The 20,131-nt window shown below is 41.1% G+C and overlaps 1 protein-coding gene across 1 annotated transcript in view; it reads right to left on the bottom strand.

Moving 5' to 3' along the window:
• The window catches only part of PLCL1 (phospholipase C like 1 (inactive)), a 193,023-nt gene that overhangs the window by 35,730 nt on the left and 137,162 nt on the right, over positions 1-20,131 (bottom strand). Inside the window, exons 2-3 of the mRNA XM_027730677.2 lie at positions 4,967-7,438; positions 2,588-2,791 (exon numbers count right to left, since the gene is read on the bottom strand). Of these exons, the coding sequence (XP_027586478.1) occupies positions 2,588-2,791; positions 4,967-7,438 (2,676 nt within the window). The remainder of the gene's footprint in view (positions 1-2,587; positions 2,792-4,966; positions 7,439-20,131) is intronic.

Here is a 20,131-nt window from a genome sequence, read left to right on the forward strand (position 1 = left end):
CACACAGGCAGAGTCTATACTTGCCATGGAAAAAAAAAGAAAAAGGTAAGTTCAGCTGGCAATTTTCTCTAAGGGGAAAAAAGATTCTAACACATAGAGCTGTTTTTACCAGAAATTATTTTCAAAGCACACCTTTTAAAGAATGTGACATTTGTATTGTTTTCAGGGGTGGTGAGGATGGGTTTGCCCAGCACTCAAGCTCCCCGTGCTGTGGAGCCCAGCAAGTGGAGCAGACATATAATTACAGACTCCCACTATGAGATTTAGGGTCAAACGTTTTCCCATTATACTGTAAAAGGAATTAAGAAGTATAGCCTGTTCATACAAGAGACAGGCCAATATAAACAGATTTTATTTTATTTAAAAATCCTCTTAGGCCTATTCATTCAAAAAGTGCTTTGAAGTAAAAAGACATTTCTGAGGAATTAAAGGCAAGCAGCAAGCACTTGTGGATCCAGTTCCTTGATGCCATATTTATCAACAATATAAAAGGCTGAACCATAGTGTATCTTGAATACAAATAAATAAATAAGCTAAAATACTTTATATTGCTTTCCACCAACATCTCCTTGTGCTCTCATTTGCACAAAAAATATAAATATTAAAAAGAAATACACCCTGGATTACACCAAGTCTATATATAGGAAGGAGGGGCCCCTTATCAACATTAAAATTGCAAACCCCTCCCCACACTGCGATTTCAAATATCCAGATGGATAGAGACAGTTCATTTTTTTAAACACAGAAAAAGCTAAACAGATTTCAATATTCTGCCTCTAGCACTGTCTCAAAAGGCAAATATCCAAAATGCAGCAAAAACATTTATTAAATCTGGCTTTTGCTTTTTCAGAAGCAAATAGTTTCAGCAAAGTAAGAAGCAGTTGCAGTCAGACAAAGCAGGTAAAAATAAAGTATTTTGTTGGCATTACCAGAATTATAACTCAAATCAATCCTTACACAGGCAAGGCAGAACTCCATTCTCTTTCACTGGTTTTAGTGTTTGCACAGTCTCTTGACATTCAAGGTACATTTTCCCCCATCAGAGACAAATGTGAGAACAAACATTACTTAAAACAGTTATACAAGTGTTCCTGTCTACATCCAAAAGAGGCCTTTCACCTATTTAAATTGAAAAACTGTTTCTAAAGTACAAGGAGGCCTTGAAACGTCCCATGTGTACTCTTCAGTATATAATTACAAAGATAAGAAGTGACACATTCATTTTGGTAAGACTTCATTAAGCAGGCCTCTAAAGACAGAAAAATCTCTTATTTATGTGGTATTTGCTCTTTCAGAAAGACATCACACCATGTAACAAATCTAACCCAAAAAAATTCAGTCTAAAATAAGGCAATCAACTGGATTTGCAAACCCTCGTTCTGGTATTGTTACAGCTGGTATTTTATTACCATAACGTAATCACTTTCAAGTAATACAAACTACTCTGGAAGGAACCCAAGGGTTATTTCAGGGTATTTTTAATATTTCTGTTTTAATCAACATCACTGTCTCCCTCCTCACCACTAGCTGATTTTTCCCTTGAAAAGTGTGTTATAATGGCAAAAAAATGAGATGAAAAGGAGGCAAGATTTGGCACACTGAATAGCTGGTCAAAGCTGTGATCACTCTTCACAACACTTCAGGTTCTCTGGAAGCAATTTGATATCCCCAATGTTATTCACCATTTTATTCCTTATGAACACAAGCTGCAGAAATAACACAGGCTGCAGAAATAACTGCTGTGCACTGAACAAGAGTTGTGATTTAGTCTGGTTGCCACAGTGCAATATTTAAGTCAGGCTTTGCAAAAACTCTGCAGCTTGCTATCAGTTGTGCAGAGCATCTACAAAGGATGGGGAGCGAGGGGGCAGTGTCGTGGCCCGAGAGGCACCGTGTGACAGCAACTTCTGCTGCTGGAAGTCACGCACAGCTGCTGCTCAGTCACCCACAGAAGTGACATATGTCATACAACGAGCAGCAGCACTCATCTGGAACGATGCCAGTTTGTGTCTCTACATCTGCATAAAGTATTCCTGTACCATATTGACCTCTCCTTCCCCGTGCCAGAAAACAGGCATTTTTAAACTTCCCTTGCAACTTTGCCATGCCCTCCCCAAGAGCAACACTTGGTCTGACAGGGACACGGGCAGTACTTAACAGTGCTGCTGAAAAGTGTCGGGAAGGGGACAGCTCGGCTTTGCCCGGGAACTCCCATGCTGCAGCTCCCTATCTAATGGCCTTGTCCTCTCCTGCGGGGACGCGAGCCAAGGGCAGTGCACAAATCTTGCCGCTTCTCAAGGACAAGGACTAACAGTCACCAGTACAAGCTGAATTGCCCTAGTTTTGTAAACAAAGTCCTCTTCAAGTGCCAACCTGTGCTAGCCACAACCGTGTTTAAAAAAGGAAACAGCAACAAAAAGCCCAGCACGGCATTGTAGTGATTGAAGGACAACTTCTTCACAGCCCGAGTCATGTGAAGGGCCTGGTCATTTAACTGAAACATCTGGGCACGTGAAAGCCAGCGAGCGCAGCCTGCCGCACCCACAGCAGCGGGGAAACACAGAGGGAGCAGTGGGGGAGTGCCTACCAGGTCATACGCTGCCAGGACCTTTTTCTGCACATCGGGCACGGTCCCCAGAGGCTCCAGGTAAGGAAAGGTGTCCTTCATGCAGAGGGTGACGGAGGGCGAGCTGTCGCTGCTCACGAGCCGGGAGGACAGGGTGAGGATGCACTGCTTCAGGCTCGCGATGGGCGGCAGCCCGCACAGCTCCTTCACAGACACCATGGCATTCTGAGGGAAGGAAAAGAAACACTTCAGCACATGTTCTGCTTGCCACTCAGTCCCCCCCTGCCCACCAGTGCCTCGTCAGCCCTTGCTACTTCTCCTCTCTGATGCGGGGCAGGGCTGTCCCGCTGTCTGCTGTCCCTGGGGCCCCCATGGATGCCATCCCACACAGGAATTCCCTGCTAGCCCCATTCTCTGTCCCCATGAGTACTGCCAGCTCCAACTTTCCCCCAGACCCAGGCATCCCAACTGCCAGCTCTTCAGCTACTTTGCATTGCAAATCCAGTCCTAACAGGGACAAGCTCTGGTCCCCAGTACATTAAACCTTCAGCCTAAAATGCTATTTCTCTTCCCCACTGCTTAGACCCCAATTGCTTTTGATGCTGTAATCACTTATTCTCCCACCATTATCATCCTCCAGCAAGAACCAGTCTGACAGACCTTGTATTTCCCCTGGGAAAGGCAAGAAGGAAAAACCCACTTCGTTTTCAGCCTTGCATTACCACACCACAAAGAAACACAAACGTTCTTTCCCCTTCATAGGTCACATGTAAGAAAATCAATACTGAATATACAGGTCAAACCAAACTAACATGCCAGGATTTATTTATTTATCAAGTCAGAGGATGTACAGCTGACATGCACCCACCCTTCCTGAGTCATATAAGGAGTGACCAAGATGCAAAAAACCCAAGTAAAAGTACTGTAACAACCCATACCTTGCAAATGTTCCTCCCACATCTTGTGGAAAAAGACCCATCAGACAATGCTTTTCTCATTGATCAAACACATTAGCTTGCAGTTAAATATAAAACTGTGTCTTAACACAGCACTCCCCAGAACATGATTTTTTATTGAAGTTTTGCTTGGTAGGCACATTAATGCTGTTTCTGAGTCACAGTCCAAGTTTTTTCATATATAAATGAACTATATAAAGTTCACATATAGTGCCTGACCCAGACAGAAGGTGGAGTCAACAGTTCAAACTAGTTACTTTCAAGGCCTGAAAGAAAGAAAAGCCTGGGAAGAGTTTCCCATTCTTAAAAATATGCTGAGACTATTCCTTTGAGAGTGATTTAAAACTTATGTCATTTTGTAAACTTTTCCAGCTGTCAACATTTCATCTGCTTTAGACTCCATCCAGAAAAGTGGGGTCAATGAAGTGCTATGCGTTTTTCTCCTGTTTTCAAGAAAGAAAAAATGAATTGTTTCTGTATCTTTACCAAGGAGATAGTTACAGCTGATTTCAGCTATTCATTAAGGAAAAGTCATTGTTTAATGCTACTCAGTTTTGTTTCTAGGCAGTGCCTGAAGCTCTGAATTGAGCTGCCCCTTAATTAACCCACAGAGTCGCCCCCACCATGGAAGAGAGCACTGGGCAGACTGGTTCTCGTTTGGCCTCGCTGCCACTTCACCTCCTGCCAGCCATGAAGGTCTCACCCGAGCAGTTGTGACAGTGCTGTGCACCTGGGCCCTGATGCTGCCAGCCACAGCAGGCTCTGCTACATGGAGCAGCATGGGTGGGTAGACAGAGTGCCAGGAGACCCTCTGAGCCAAGACATGGCACCGGTGTCAGTGCCGGCACTCAGCCAGCCGAGACAACACAGCTATTTAGCAGGGAGGAAATTGCAATTTGAGTGGCATTCAGTGCCTATGTCGAACATCTGCAGTCCTTGGGCAAACAGTGGCAACGCACACTCGGGAAAACACGCTTGCTCTTTGCACAGTGGGTTTCTGTGGTGTAGACAAGACCTTAGTGACACCATCCGCTGACTGTTTCTTATACTCACCCAAAGAAAACCAAGAGCACAACCCTCACACAGCTAGCAAAACAAAAGCTTGCTGACGTTTTCTAGAACCAACAAGGAAATGAAGTACTTGAGACTTGAGGTGGGGACACACAAATGTACCCTCAGTTCAGCTTTCTCAGAAAAAAACCAACCAGTAAAGCATATGTTTGAAGAGCACATACTGATTTTTAAAATGTTTCTGCCTAATCCTACATTCGTTTATTACTTAACACCTGCAACTATCAGCCTTCCAATGTCCACTTAAAAGCTGACAACAGCTGTGGCTCTGAAGCTTCACCAGCTTCAGTAGGCTTGTCCTACAAGCAGCTCACACCATGATCTTCACTTCCACATTCAGGACACCCCAGCACACACAATGGAAGCGTCATACCTGCATATTTTCTCTCATGTCAGTAGCCTCTCGCAGTGGATGCACTGCCAGCTTAAAGATGTCATCGATAGTCTTGAGACCAGTGTTCCTCAGCATGGTGTATTCCCTTGCTTTCTTCCCTATCCTCACCGAGAGGCTGCGCTTCTGTGCCTTCCCGCCTCCACTGCGGTTGGTTATGGCAATGTGAACAAAGAGGGTAACGTGCTCCATGATATCACCAACAAAAGAGCGCAGTGGTATGTGCCTGTACCCAGGCTGTAAGCACTCCAGAGGGATGGTATACTGTCCTATGAACTCATCCCCAATGTAGTCATCATCCAAAACAACAAAGCGGATCATGGCCAGTTCCGGCAGATTGATCTGGAACTCAAAGCTTTCATCAAAAATGGGGTTATCACTGTTTTGTTGAACAGTTTTAGTTCTTTGTTCGGTGCAGTCTGCAGGAATCCCATGTATTTCTATGCAAACATAGGGGTCTATAACATCCCCTTTTGCACATGCACCCTTGGGCTTTGGAAAATTCTGACCACTGATTATTTTGACATGGAGGACCTGAGGAGAGACCCCTGGCACAATACCCTTGGTATTTGCACTGAAGTAAGACACTTCATCACGCATCACTGAAGGCCTGAGAACGTACCCACATCCCCCATTCTGTAGGAACCAACCAGTGTGTAGGTCCATCATGGGCCCCGGGGTCTGATAGTTCATTGCCACTATCTGGCAACCACAATTCCAAAAATCTTGAGGATTTAAGTTACTGGAGTCTATCCTCATAGCACTCGGGTACACCCTGGACAGAAACTTTTTGTTGTAGTTGACAAAATCTTCAGGGTATTCATTTGCAATCCGACTGGCTTCTGCCTCACTGAAGGAGCACATTTCCCAATAATTTTGAAATTTCATGGATGTCTCAAAGTCTTTGTATTGGACAGATTTGCATAGGGACACCAAATCAGACAATTCCCTGCAGAGCCAGATCAGCTTTGGTTCCCTTGAGAAGTCTTCTGACAGTCTTCGGGATATTTCAGCCTCTTCATCTTCATCCGTGACTTCTCCTTCTAATATGTCCTGGTCGCGGGGCAGTTTCTTCCCCTTCACGATGATCTTCATTTTCAGTTTCTCAGGTGATGGGAGGTAGACTTCTGAGGATAAAGGTGCCTCTGTGTACAGTTTGCTTCCAAAGATTCTTTTCATGTGTTGTACCACTACCTTCTGCTGTTGCACAGAGCAATGGTTCCCCAAGCAGAGAATAAGTGGGTATTCTGAAGCAAAGAAGGCCAATTTGTTTATTACCTCAATAACATTTCGAAAGGCAAGTGGAGATGTCATGTTGTTGCGGTTACAAATAATGGGTTCGTTATCTGGGCCGTCACAGACGTCTAGTTCAATACTCCGACAACTCATCTTTAAAGCCCTGACATAACCATTGATATCAGCTGGCCCTCTGAGCTGGTCTTCTATTAGATATGTATTGTGGGATGCATTGATGTAGTAATGTGACAAAGGCTGTGTCATGTCTTGGACAATTTTTTTGTGCTCTGGGTCAAAAATATCACATTCTGGGGACAACAAGTATTGAGTAAATCCATCAATTGCAAGAAAACCTTTCAACCGCCCTTCTTCAGAAAGCTCATACCTACGTATAATATCTAGACACATTTCTTCTGTTATGTGGGTCACTCCTTGCTCAGCCTCTAAAAACAGCATGAGGTCATTGGCATCCAGGTACTCTTTGTTTTTGGATATCTGCACAAGTAAAAAATACACTTCAGGTCTTGTGCAAAGTTCACTGAATGCTTCACAAAATTCCTCTCTCGTTACTCGTGTTGTTAATTTCTCTTTGCTCTTCTGAATTTCCTTAAATTTTAATCTAATCTTTGACTCTTTTAAGGTGGGGTTAAGCTTCTTTATTAGCTCCACAGACATATCTTCTAACATTATGCCATTGCCATCAACATCTGCTGCATCAAATACAGTTTTTAGCCAGGCAAACCGTGGGGTATCGTGGCTGCTTTCCATCAAGTCCAGGGGTTGTTTGCTACGAGAAACCAAGTACCTTAATCCTGATACCCAAATATTGGCCACATCAGCTGAATTGGCAACCAAGTCAAGGGACTCATAGTTCTCACCATGAATTACCGACAGCGCACAGTCCTCAGAAATCTGATCCGCAAGTCCATTATTCCTGAACGTTTCTGTGTTCTTCCCTAGTCTGATTTCTTTTATAGCAGAAATATCAAGCTTGGCTTTGTCAAGATCCTTCTTGGAAGGCTCCCAACGAAGAGCCTGCAGGTCAGGATCCAGAGTAAAAAAACGGTTATAAATCCGGGAATTTGGACGAACTTTCTTCAGTTCACACCCAGCCTGCATAAAGCTGATACAGTCGCTGGCACTGCTTATTTTCTTCTCTGATGGCATGCTGCTGAAGGACACTGTTTTCTTTCTTCCACATTTTTGGTTTGAAGGATCCTGTAGAATAATTACATATTAAAAAAAAAATTAGTTTTTCTTCAGTCATTCTATGAGTGCATAAATAACAGAAAAGATACATTTATGTAAAGATAATTAATGTTCTTCCGAACCTCAAAACTCAACATATTACCCCTTCCCACAATTCAGTTCCCTGAATTTATGCTGAGCTATAAAATATTCTGAGCTGTAGAGCAACTTGATTGACTGCAGCATTAGAGACAGCAAGTTTTCATGAGTGATATTTGTAGCTATTAAACTGCCTTCCAGATCTCAGCAACTTGCTACAGCTGTGAGAAGGCAGTATCCAGTTGTGTCATGTACATTTTCAGAGCAGAACTATATGAAAAGATGGGTTTGATGGGAAGCTCCAGCACCCGGTTAAGGTCTGCATAACCAAAATTTGGAGGATCCCACTGGGATTTAAGAGATATCACGAATAAAGGAGGAACTCTGGGATAAAAAGGCATGAACAAAGAGTCTCGGACTATGTGGGAGAAGGAGAAGTTGTCTCTGAAGCACTGTTGGGAGCCTGGGATGAGTCAGCATGCCAGTGGGACACATGTGACAGCTGGTGCTCAGCAGATGACTGTCCTGCCTCTATTTTTCTCTTCTCAGCAACCTTGGACACCTCTAGTAACACTAAAATGAATCAAAATAACAGTCATGGGTCAGACCTCTGACCCCAGACACATCCAGGAGAGTCTGGGTCTTCTTGCCAGTATATTTGAGTGTTCTTTGGCAAAGGGAGTTCTCACAAGGCTGAGAAGCCCATCTCTGCATGCTTAATTGCATGGCTCATGTGGGAGCCCCACATACAGGTCTGCTCAGCTAAAGTACTTTACACTCTCGTCCCCCCCTGTTTGTTTTGAACCACAAAGCATTGTAGGAAAATGGACAACCAGACAAGAAATATATTCTAACTCCTCTTGAGAAAATACTCAGCCAGACATGTGACTGTCTTTTCAGTATCAACTAACTATTTGTTGCTAGATGTAAACCCAGCTGCCTGCAATTTTAGTGCAGCAACTAAATTTAAATCTTTCTCCACATATGATCAATTCAAAACATTTCTCAATAATTATAAATTGTAAATAATTCTTTTTTTCTCTGCGTGATTTCCATCTCCTCTACTCCATTAGTATATAAACTATCCAACAGCTACCAAATATATTTTTAAAACAACATTCAAGGCTGTAATTAATTGCGAAAGACTTGTTAAAATTGCTTTTCCTCCTATTTCCCTAGCCAGTAGCAATACTTCCCCAATTCCCTGCCTTCTGCTGTTGAAGGGACTTCAGCTGCCTGGATTTTGAGTAGAAAAGGAGTCACAAGGCAAGGAAGTGCTGATGCTGAGTATAGGCACAACAGCCCTGCTGCCTCAGGCCCAGCCATGAGATGTGCACCAGGAACCAGCTTCCTAACAGCCCCTGGGGACCTGCTTTGAGACACCAAAACCCCCGACTGCCAAACCCTCTGCAGACCGGACTACCCTTCCCTTCTCCAGGAGCTGGTTTTCCTCAGCTCCAATTTATGTGCTGTGTCACTCAACCTTCCCCAAGTTACACTCCTCTGCAAACCCAAAATAAACTCCTGCTCCACTAGTGCCCTCCATCCACCCATCTCTGTCCTCTGCTGCTCTGTGCTGTCTGTGCCAAGCAGGACCCTGGGTAGCTCTTAAAGCCATCAAGGACATCAGTCTTGATGTTCACAAGACTATCTCCACTCTTCGCATGTTTGTACAGATACTTTTAGCAAATCAATCAGTATGAATGTTTCTACAAAGCTGATACTGTCATACACTCACTTCATTCAATAATATCCAATATATTTCCAAGCCCCCCAGCCCCACCTCCTCAAACTGGATTTAAAGGTATGTGATCTGCTGGGAATAAAATAAAAACCTCTAAAGTTCTTACACTAAAAATTTTACATTAAACTAATACAGAGACTTCTAGGGACTAGAAAAATTATTTAGTACTTATTATGAGAACGGGTCTTTAAAAAAGAACGAAGTCAATAAAGTGAGTGCCTCAGGTCAGCTACTTTTTTAATTACAGTTTTCTGCTAAAATATTCTGTTTATGCATTAACATACTGTGTTTTAATACATGGTTTTGGCCATGAAAATCCTCAGGTAACAGATGCTAATGAATACAAATGAATGTAGCTGACAGGTTCTAGAAGAGCCTCTTCTTTTTTATTCCTTCATGATTACAGGAGCAATATTTAGATTTAAGATCGATGATTAATTTGGATTATTTTTCTCATATGGAGAGATGTATTAACGACCTTGGAATCTGCAGTGTCTCATTCCTTGACAGAGGTTCCTCAGGGCTAGACTCAAAAATCTCATCAGAGCAGCCTGATTTAGCTACAGGTCTGATATTTTGTCTTAACTAGGGATGTGTGAATTGTTACGTAACTATTTTTTTTTTTGCAGAAAATAAAAGCCATTTATTTTTAGTTCCAAGATACCTATGCCTTTTGATCAAAATAAGTCACGGAATTAATCAGCTATTAAGGTGGGAAAAAACTAATTGGCCTCATAGAAAAACGACAAAAGTTGCCTTTAAACATTCAGTCTTAACCTCCCAGGGATTTTGGAGAGAATTAGATTATCCTCTCTGTCCTCTTTTCCTGCCTTTATTTTTGATGGATACTTCTGTTTTTGTACTTAGTGGTATGTAAGGAACATCAGAATTGTACAGCAGCAGTTCATCTCAGAGTAGGACTCCTCTATATCTCTCAATCAAATTAACAGACTTCAAGCCTAATCCACAGACTAATTGCCTAAAATTAACAAGATTTAGGTATTATTGACACTGATAGGACTATTTTAACCAATGCTAACAATCTCCTCTATCTACTGTATAATACACACAAACCCTGCAAAACTGGAACTGCTACCTGAGCTTATTACTGCATCAGCTATTCCCCTCTTGGTCTCTACAGACTAGGAGCTCCTGAAGAGAGATATTCACTCTTTCAAACTGAGAGCTGTTAATTTAGATACAATGTGACAGTTTTCATTCACAATTATCAAGAAGTCAATTATTCCAGTCTTGCAAGAAACTCAAAAGGTGTTTCTGTAAGCTCAAGTGCTGGCTGTCTTCTCAGCCTGACAACCCAGGCACTTGCTTTTGTTCTACCATATTGACAATGCCTGAACAAGCATCTCCGGATCCTGACACCGTGCTTTAGCCAGACCACACACTTCCAGATCCAAGGGATCACCCTGGGGAGCAGAGGAGTGTTTTCTTCAAGAAGTGCCCTCCCAACACTAAGTCCCACTTCCAACAGTGGAGAAGACGATTTAGATACCCTGTGTCTCCCCACTGATCTTGTGCTGAGCTTGGTCCAGCTGAGACTCCAGACTTAGGTTTCTAATTTTAGTGTAGCTATTGTTTTCCGTAAGTCTCTACCTTAATCCAGTTTCAACACAATGCTCTTCTAGGACAAGACATTGAGCTAAGAATGTTGTGCTGCAGTGTCTCCAGTGGCTAAACGTGCTGCTCTGCTTTACCTTTCACTGGATACTAAGAACAGGAACAAGTACAGTGACCTGGCAAATTAAAAGCTGCCATCATCTTCCATGAATAAATAGGAAATCTGCTTTCTTGTGCTACCCTCCAAAAACATTTACACTGCAAATTATCAAAAAAACTCTCCTCAGAGTTCACCCACAAAAAAGCACTTGTTCCTCTTCATTAACCAAAGCAATCAGAAAGCACAATGATTGTACCCCTGAATCTTGGAGGTGAAAAGTCCATCAAAATTGATTTTGCCACACAGTAACTGACTTAGGACTGCCCTTTACCCTCAGTCAGTTTTACTGACAGAACTGGATTTATTGTCACAGTGAAAGATGGAAAGTTTGCCAACAAAAAGAAATTTACATCAGTGTGAAAACAAGGAACTAACTTGTAGATTTTCCACCACAAGACCTTTTGTACCAGAGATAACCTAGCTCTACATAAAACACTGTTACTGGAAACAAACACAAGTTTGCTTACAGTGTGCATGTACAAAAAGAAACCCCCCAGTTATGAGCGAAACCTTGTGTTTCCAAGGCAAGACACTTCTTTCAAAGTGACTCAAACTATGGTTTCCTTCAGTTCTTTGGTCATCCCCCATAAGGTGATCAAACAGGATGACTCCATCTCCTTCCTGCTCCTGAGCCTGCATAATGTCCATTATGTAAAGTACCTAAGGACCTCACCACAAGACCACATCAACATGCTCTCGTATTTCAGAATATACACAGCTGCTCTGAAATCAGTTAATACCAAGGAGACGTATCTCTGTGCTGGCCTGACTGCATCCTAACATTTTCTAAATGTTTCTAAAGGAGGGATTCAGAGCTCCAGTCTAAGCACGCTCCCAAAATAGGAGAAGCTCTCCTGTTGAACACATCATCCTCGTCAGAGGGACTGGATGTGTAAACAGTGGGATCAGTAAGTCATCAGCAGTTGTGGGAAAACTCCACCCCATCCACCCTGACCTTTGACTGCTCCAACTTCTGCTGTTTAAATCAAAGAGCTAACAGAAATAAATAAGGGGGATTAAAAAAATATGAATAAACATGCTCTCCACCTCATCCCAGCCTCTTTGTCAAAACTATAGGACATAAATTGCTGATCTGAAGTTAGGAAACAGGGCAGTAATAAGAGCTGGATAGAAATCCTGCACACAAAGGTCAAGTTCATGAATTATAAATTATTATTTGTCTGAAATCAAGATACCTGAAAGGCATCTAAAGCAATGATGGTGTTCCAGGATTCTACTAAGGAGGATAAGAAAGGCAAAAGTTATCACCTACCCAAAGACACAAAAAACCCCTAAAGAGCCACAGGGCTTCCATGAAAGGATATGAAATTTAGTAATGATGCTGAGAGATAAGCTAGTTAAGTGTGATTAAGAGCCATTTCCCAAAAAAACAATTCACATTGTCACCAGTGAAATCACCGTTGCTAAAATGGAAGCTTTATTCAAGATCTTTGACATTTCCCATGAACCTAGCACTAAGAAATCAATAACAGACAGCTTAGTCTGTTGTTAGGTTGTGATAAACAGTGCATCCTAAAAGCTATCTGCTCTGGAAACTCCAGATGATCCAGTTAATTGGACAACTGATCGCCTGATTATTTTTTTCCCCAAGAGAAACTAATTAGCTCTACAGGATAATTTTTTTTTGATGCTTCCAGATATTTAAGTTAAACACAGAATCACAAGTCCCTGAAAATCTTATAGCTTTACAGTACTTGTGGTGGGAAAATGTACCTTTAAACAGTAAATAAAGAAGTCAGTGAGTCACTAATGGCACTCAAAGCACTGTATAGCAGGTTGACAAATGATAGTGTAATTTTTCTAAAACAAAGTAAGCCAGAACAGGGAATATTTATATAAATCATCTGAGAGAATACAGGAAGTCAAAGCTTGTGCCAGGGCTGCAACTGGATCTCATACATGTGTGAGGCTTAATCTGTTTGATCAGAGATGCAACCGAAAGCTTGAACCCACAGTACCAATACGTGATACTACAGATAGCAATAATCACTGGAAACCAGTATTCATTGTTAGCACACTGAGCTTTCTTCTGTAAATCTCAGCCATGGTCTGGCCATCCTCAGAGAGCATCCCAGGACTGCCCATTTTGCAGATTTTATTGATTTTCCTCTCAGCCTCTGCTATCACAACAAATTAATGAGCTAAACTGCCTCTAATCTTTCTTGGCACTTAATCCCTGGTGCAGCAGCCACAGGGATGCTGCCAGTCACATTTGGGCCAACCACACAGCTCAACAGATTGCAAGAGCAGATGTTAATGCTGTGGGATCAACCTCAGTAGCCTCTTCAAGGAAAAATTCCTACTAATTCAGGCATTTGTGCACATGTGAAATAAAGACTGGATCCAAAATTTAACACACACTCTTAAAAGCTGAGGTACACACGTAATGGAATAAACAGAAAATTTCAGGCAGACCAAAAATACAGCATGGACAGATACATGAGAAACAGCTTCAGAACACAGTGTCCAACAATTTCCCAAATACCAATATAGTCAGGCCAGCATGTCTATGAATCCAGCTGGTTGTCACTAACCAGCAGTTTAACTCGAGCACAAGCTCCGCGCAGATGCCGGAGCACCATCGTCATTCATGGGAGAGCAATGACTCCCACACGGGGGAAAGAGAAGTGTCACGGGGAACAGTCACATCTGCATTTACAGGGGGCTTTCCTCAACTCCCCAGGACTACCCAGATGCTGGGTATGAGTAGTGGACTGTCACCAAGGCCTATAATAATAACTTCACAGTAAGCTTCTCATCAAGTCACACTGCAAAATGGGTACTGTGAGGGCAAGAAAACCGAGTCAAGATAATCACTTCACTATTCTGGGATGCTGAATAGTCCCCACTGGAGAAGTTCAACAAGAGGCAAAACTATAATGGCTTGTCTCCTTTCTTGTTTTGTTCCATTACTAAAAATCACTTTCAAGTACTGCAGTGTAAGGCTGGAGAGAAACAGAGAGGAATGTCTGGAGCAGATCTTTCAGAAAAACACCTGAACCAAAATTATTTGATGTTCAAGGAATGCTTTGCTGTGTATTTGCTTTTTCTCCTTTTTTTTTTTTTAATCATTAGCATTACCAAATTTATTCAATTTTACCTTGAAGAAAATTTACCTCTGCAGTTTAAATGAAAAATTAGAGCAAGAGGAAAAATGAGCAGCACATAAAGACTCCATCTGAAAATGCTTTTTGGAAATTAAAACCACACAAAGCAAGAAGGGTTTATTTTCTGGCGTGATATGACACTGAAGTTACTACTTCTCCCTTTTTTTTATAATTGAGGTCATGAAGCCAAAGTCAAGAAGCTTCCAAGAGCACAAGAACATGAATGCCTGTAATGAGGCTCCCACTTCACAGTTCCTTCTGCCATCGTTACTGTAGTTTCATTGAACTGGTTTCCACAAGGACTGTCCTTAAATATAGGTGTGAATACCTATCCCTCTATGTATAAAGCAACATCTACAGTGAGAAATAAATTCCTTCATGACACTTCAATACATAAGCACAATGTCTCCACATACCCTATGGAAGACCCCACTTGATGCTGAAGATTTTTTCATGGGTACTCTTCATTCTCCCTGTAGGAAAAAACTCCTTCATGTATGACAGCCCAAGTGCCAGATCTACTTCCAGCTGGGAGGAGGCTTTTAGTTTGTAAGGGGCTGACACAGCCCACTGGATGTAATATCTCCAACCACTGCCACTCCCAAACGCTCTATCATTTCCAAGTACCTGGGTTGCTAACAGGCTCTAATGCTTATGAGTCTGCAAGGGCACCTTGGATGTGAATTCAATTTATCCCCTTGCTCTAAGGGAACATAAAGCTGAGAAAGACAGAAAGACACTTTCTGTCTTCAAGCAGAAGTAGCAGTAGCAAGCCCTCGGACAAGGAGATCTTGGTTGCAGCATTCCCAGAAAAGCTCCACTGTACAACCCCTCATTCCTTTACAGAATTTCCTTTGATTGCATCTGAGGCAAAAATTAAGAGAATAAGAGAATTCCAGTAGTCACTCAGGAGGAAAAGCCAAATGGATTTAGAAAGACCTGGCTAAGGAAAAACATGTCCCACTGGTACTCTCCTTCATTACACCTCTAAATGCTGGATTGGCAGCATATCTGTGAGTCAGTATTTTTCACTCTCAAAATAATGGAAAAGCTGAAACAAGACTTATCAAGAATAAAAAAAATTATTAGCATTAACTATTTCCACCATTACAGAAAACAGAGCTTGTCAGACTAACCTCATACCTCTGCATTTACGATATTAAAAGTCTGGTTGATACACATAATAAAGTCACTGTAATATACTTAGACTCTAATATATTATGGTTTCTGCAATGCATTTGATTTGGTACTGAATGACATTTTGATTAAGAAGATATAACAATAAAAATAAACTCAGAAGACATTAAATGGATCAAACACAAGATAAATGATAACTCTCAAATGCAACAGTAAATGTGAAACACTTATCATGTAGATACGTGTCAAATGGGATTCTGTGGGGACCCATTCTTAGCCCAGTGCTATTCAGCATTTTTAGAGTAACCTGGAAGAAAACATAAAATCAATATACATGGAGCCTGGAGATGACACAAAGCCAAGTTTGAACAGTGATGAATAACAAAGAATACGAGACGATAAAAAGTGAAAAGACTGCTTGACAAACAATATATAAAAAAATAAGTATGTTCCAATAAGGAACAGAATATGAGGTCATACACCTAAAAACACAAGGGGCAGGCCCTATTTACAGGACTCTGATGCAGGAGACAAAAACTTGGAGAGAAAAAGCCAACTTCATCATCACAGATGATCAGCATAGAAAATAACAAAAAGATCACATACAAAATAGTATACTGGGTTGTATAGACATAGTACCTACTCAGGACAGAAAGGTTCTTATATCTTCATATTTGTCCATCATGTGATGCTCTCAGTTTAGAAATTACCTTGAAAACTGGAAGGCTCAGAAGAGGCACAAGAATCAGGAAGATTTTAGAAAACACATTCAAGTCAGAGATTACAGATTCTTTTAGTTTAATACACACATTGTCTGTATTAATAAAAATTAATTATTAAATTAAGAATAACAGAAATGTGCATTAATATAAGGAATAACTAAAAAAAAGACATTTCTCATGCCCTAATAAAGGCATATCTGGGCACTTTTATTCAGAATGCAATGGTTTCAGTTGAGTAGTTTAATTAAATAGTGAATCAATGTATTTTAAAAAGTCCTTCAAATTACATCTCCTTATGGATCCCCTAGAGACTCAAAATGTAGAACTGACGTCACAGATTTTAGATCACAGAATATTCTGAGTTGGAAGGGACCCACAAGGATCATCAAGTCCAAATGAATTATTAAGATGGTTATATAAAGATCAGTACTGTCAGGTGATAAATCCTTTCAATACCTGGAAATCGACACATTCAAAATAAAGCTAAGACTTAAAAAAAAAAAAAAGGAAAAAAAAAAAAGAAAAGCAAAACTGACAATGGTCACAATGCCCCAAGCATGGCAGGAGAGTCTCCAGCACTAAAAAGACATTCACCAGCACCTGAGTCCTTCAAAAGAACATCCCATGAGATCAAGCATGGTTTCATTCAAGCCTCATATAATGGAGAGCAGGCCAGGTTTCAGTGGTATCTTTTGGCCTCATTATTTAGGTGTTGGCTCAAAAATTCACTGCTGTATTTTTCGAAAGAAAGCCCTTGAATGTGACTGTACCTTCTGGTCTGGCATCATGGCACTGGAGATTACCAGGCACTGGGGCCCCAAAATAGGATGACCAATTTAATTTCATTCTGACTCTTGCAACAATCCTCCAGGAATAAAATGTGTAATCCAATAAGCCACACAAGCTTCAATAGGCTAATCACATTATTTTAAGCCCTTTTTAATCAACTTAAATTATTTCTTCATTAATCCCATTTATGCCGATTCAGATCAACCCCAATCCTTAAATTTAGCAATGAAGTTAAAAAAAAATCAATAAAATAAGGTAATGAAACTGGTTTAATGGGAATTTTTTTTTTAATTCAAATTGTTATTCATAATTTAATTATTAAATAGGTTGAGATAAAATACATAAAGCCAAATATAAAGTATATGGGCAAGACAGAGCACAGTTTTACCTGCCTATAATGCTCTTGAGGGTGAAATTTTGCCTCATCTTTCTGTGAGAGAGAAAAGCCACTTTCAGCATACCCACAAATGCATCAGCTCCTCTGAGAAAACTGTTTATCAATTCAGGAGAGCGCCCTTGAGGTGTAGGAGTTTGTACAGCTGGCGTGCAGGCTCTCCGTGGGGGTACAGGCACCACCTCCACAGGAACCCACAAGACAGATCCTTGTGGCAGCCCCGGTGCTCCCCAGCTCACCCAGCGCGGGGGGATGTGTGATCCACCTCCCTGCACGCATGGCATGCCTGTCCTGTTTGTGCTTTACTAGCCCTTATCACCAAGCTTCATCCCAAAACAAGGGTTAGGGAAGACTCCCTGGTCGCTCCTCTCTACAAAGTGCACATAGGGGCACTGAGATGTGTCTGTACGTACACACAGGCTCACAAGTTCCTGAAGTATTTTACTCCCACCTACAGTTTTTCAGCAACTATGAGCACAATGCATACCAGCTCCCTTACAAGCAAAATACAGATTTCCCCATTAATATCAAGGAAAAAAGTTTTCAAGAGACAGCTGTGGTAGCCTCATTAAATCACATCATGTGATTTACACTCTCCTATGTAGGTGTATTCCAAATTTTTACCAATACAGATGCTGAATGTTTGCATTACTCATCAAAATAGGGAGTAAATTATGCAGGTTACAAGCATTTTGAAAAGATGCAAACTGCAGCATCATAAACACATGATTTATTTAAAGAATAACTGATTTGCTATGGTGATGTGCTAAAATTTTTAATCACATTTCTTCAAAAGTATCCACCTTCAAGGGCACAGTTCTCCTACTTCCCAGAGCCCAAGTCTTCGGGAGAGAAAAATCATTTACTTGTTTTGGTTTGGGTTTTTTTCAAGAAATAAAGAAATGCAACTACAATACAGTTTTATTCTGTTCATATATATATTTGCTAAATAAGTATAAATCCTCTTCCTTAAAAGTAAATTAGCTGCATGCCTGAATATTACAATCCCTCAGGTTTCGCACAGCACATGCATTTTTACCAACCTGGTGTAATTGCTTCCATCCAGCTATATTTAAACATTATGAATTAGTGGCTACAGGGATATTAGAAAATATCTGAAATCTAACCACGATATAATTATACTGTAACTGCAGCTTAGTACTTATGTATGTGAAGAAGATAACACCTCAAATAGCTGATAGTTTTGTACACTTTCAACATTTAGAAGACATTCAGCAAGAAGAAAAACGTTGGATTTGCAACCAGAAAAGTGGGAACCTCCTGGCTTCTAGTTCTGCTCACAACCCCAGGAAGACCCCTTAGGAAACACTGTGTGCTCTGGAGTTCCTTCAGAAAAAAAGGCAATTTCTGTCAGGGTCTCCATCCTTCCCCTCGCCTGGGGGTGACAGGCATGGTGGAAAAAGGGGGATGTAGCAGCAGGGACAGGAGTGGCTGGGCCAGTGGTTTGGGAAGATTCTTGTTTTAAGAAGTTCAAGTTTTGTATTTGCCTTCTTGAGGACAGAAAGCCACAGACCCCACTGCTAAACCACAAGTTTCCCTTATCTTGCACAGTTATCATTAACACCACCACCACTTTCCCCAGAGCAATTCGAGAGGGACCTAAAAGGCAACCATTAAATACTGTGGCCATGTTTAATTTTGCAAGTGTGAACAAGTGGTAGCAGGAGAGTGGCATTAGTGAGCACTAGGAACCACTTCTCCATGCACAACAATCAGGTCAGAACCCACAGTCCATTCAGTTGGCTGCCTAAAAGAGATTATGATTTGCAACAACTGTGTGATTGAGCTGTTGCTCATATTAAGCTTTAACCTTACAAACACTTACCCACACGTTTAGTCCCCATGGCCACACTGTTCATTTGTTAATATCCTATTTAGATTAAAATAGGTGTGACTGTGCATTCCTTCATTCAACATCTCCTGAAGTCCTTCGAGTCCTCTGGCTTTTCAAGACTTTTAAAGCTAATCCCTCCCACCAGGGAAACACAGATTCTAAATTCAACGGTGTGGTTTTTACAGAAGCAGATACAGTAAAAAGATAAATTTTAAAGAAAACTCCCTCTTTTCTTTTTTCTTCTTATTTTTTTTTCAGTTCCTTTAGGCAGATGTATGAGCAACGAATGCTCCCCAACACATTGCTGAAAGGTAAATAAAGGGTAAAAGAATACAGCTCTATTCAGCTGCAGGATTTGGCTAACTCTTGGAAAAAGAGACCAAAGGTGAGCAAGAAAGAACCCTGGGCAGGAGCCAGCAGCAGTGGGTGCCCTGGGTCCAGGGGAGCACACTCATTCTCAGGCTGAACTGCTCCAAATCCAGCATACTTAGGAGAAACCAACTTTTCAGCTCCATTTTTACAGATGACACTATTTTTTTCTAGCTGGTGGCCTCAGGAAAATCATATTGTTGTAAATATGCCATTTAAGATTAATTTTTTCACGTATCTGTCTTTAAATGGAAGACTAAAAAGAACAATAATTTAGAAGTTATACAGTGTTTGGAAAATTATAGAAATCATTTGCTCTGCTTGTCAGCTTTCCATTTCAAAGCTCTTAATGAAATTTCTGGTCTTAACCCTAAAGCAAAGCTTTATGCAACCAAGGGCCAACATATTTTATATCTGTTTAATTATAATAATGAAGACTTTGGTAATGCATTTAAAAGAACTACAGTCTAATCAGGGCTGTATCCAGAGAACTGCTTTGTTGTACCCAGGAGAATTTGTCTGCATAATTAAGTCTTCTCTCTCAGACACAGAACATAGCGACTCTTTCATCTGAACTACCTTATGTAATTGCACACCAGCTCTACTTACTGCATACAGCACACATGGTTTCCAGTGCAGTTTCTAACACTGCCATCATGCTTCCTAAAGCAAAGATACAGAAAACATAGAAAACAGTCTACAAAACGTCCTTGTGTATGGTAACTGGGATGCACATGCTTCTGTCTTGTAG

Source organism: Pipra filicauda, unplaced genomic scaffold (assembly GCF_003945595.2).
Source record: "Pipra filicauda isolate LSUMZ 115617 unplaced genomic scaffold, ASM394559v2 scaffold149_size4050908_pilon, whole genome shotgun sequence".
Lineage (NCBI taxonomy): Eukaryota > Metazoa > Chordata > Aves > Passeriformes > Pipridae > Pipra > Pipra filicauda.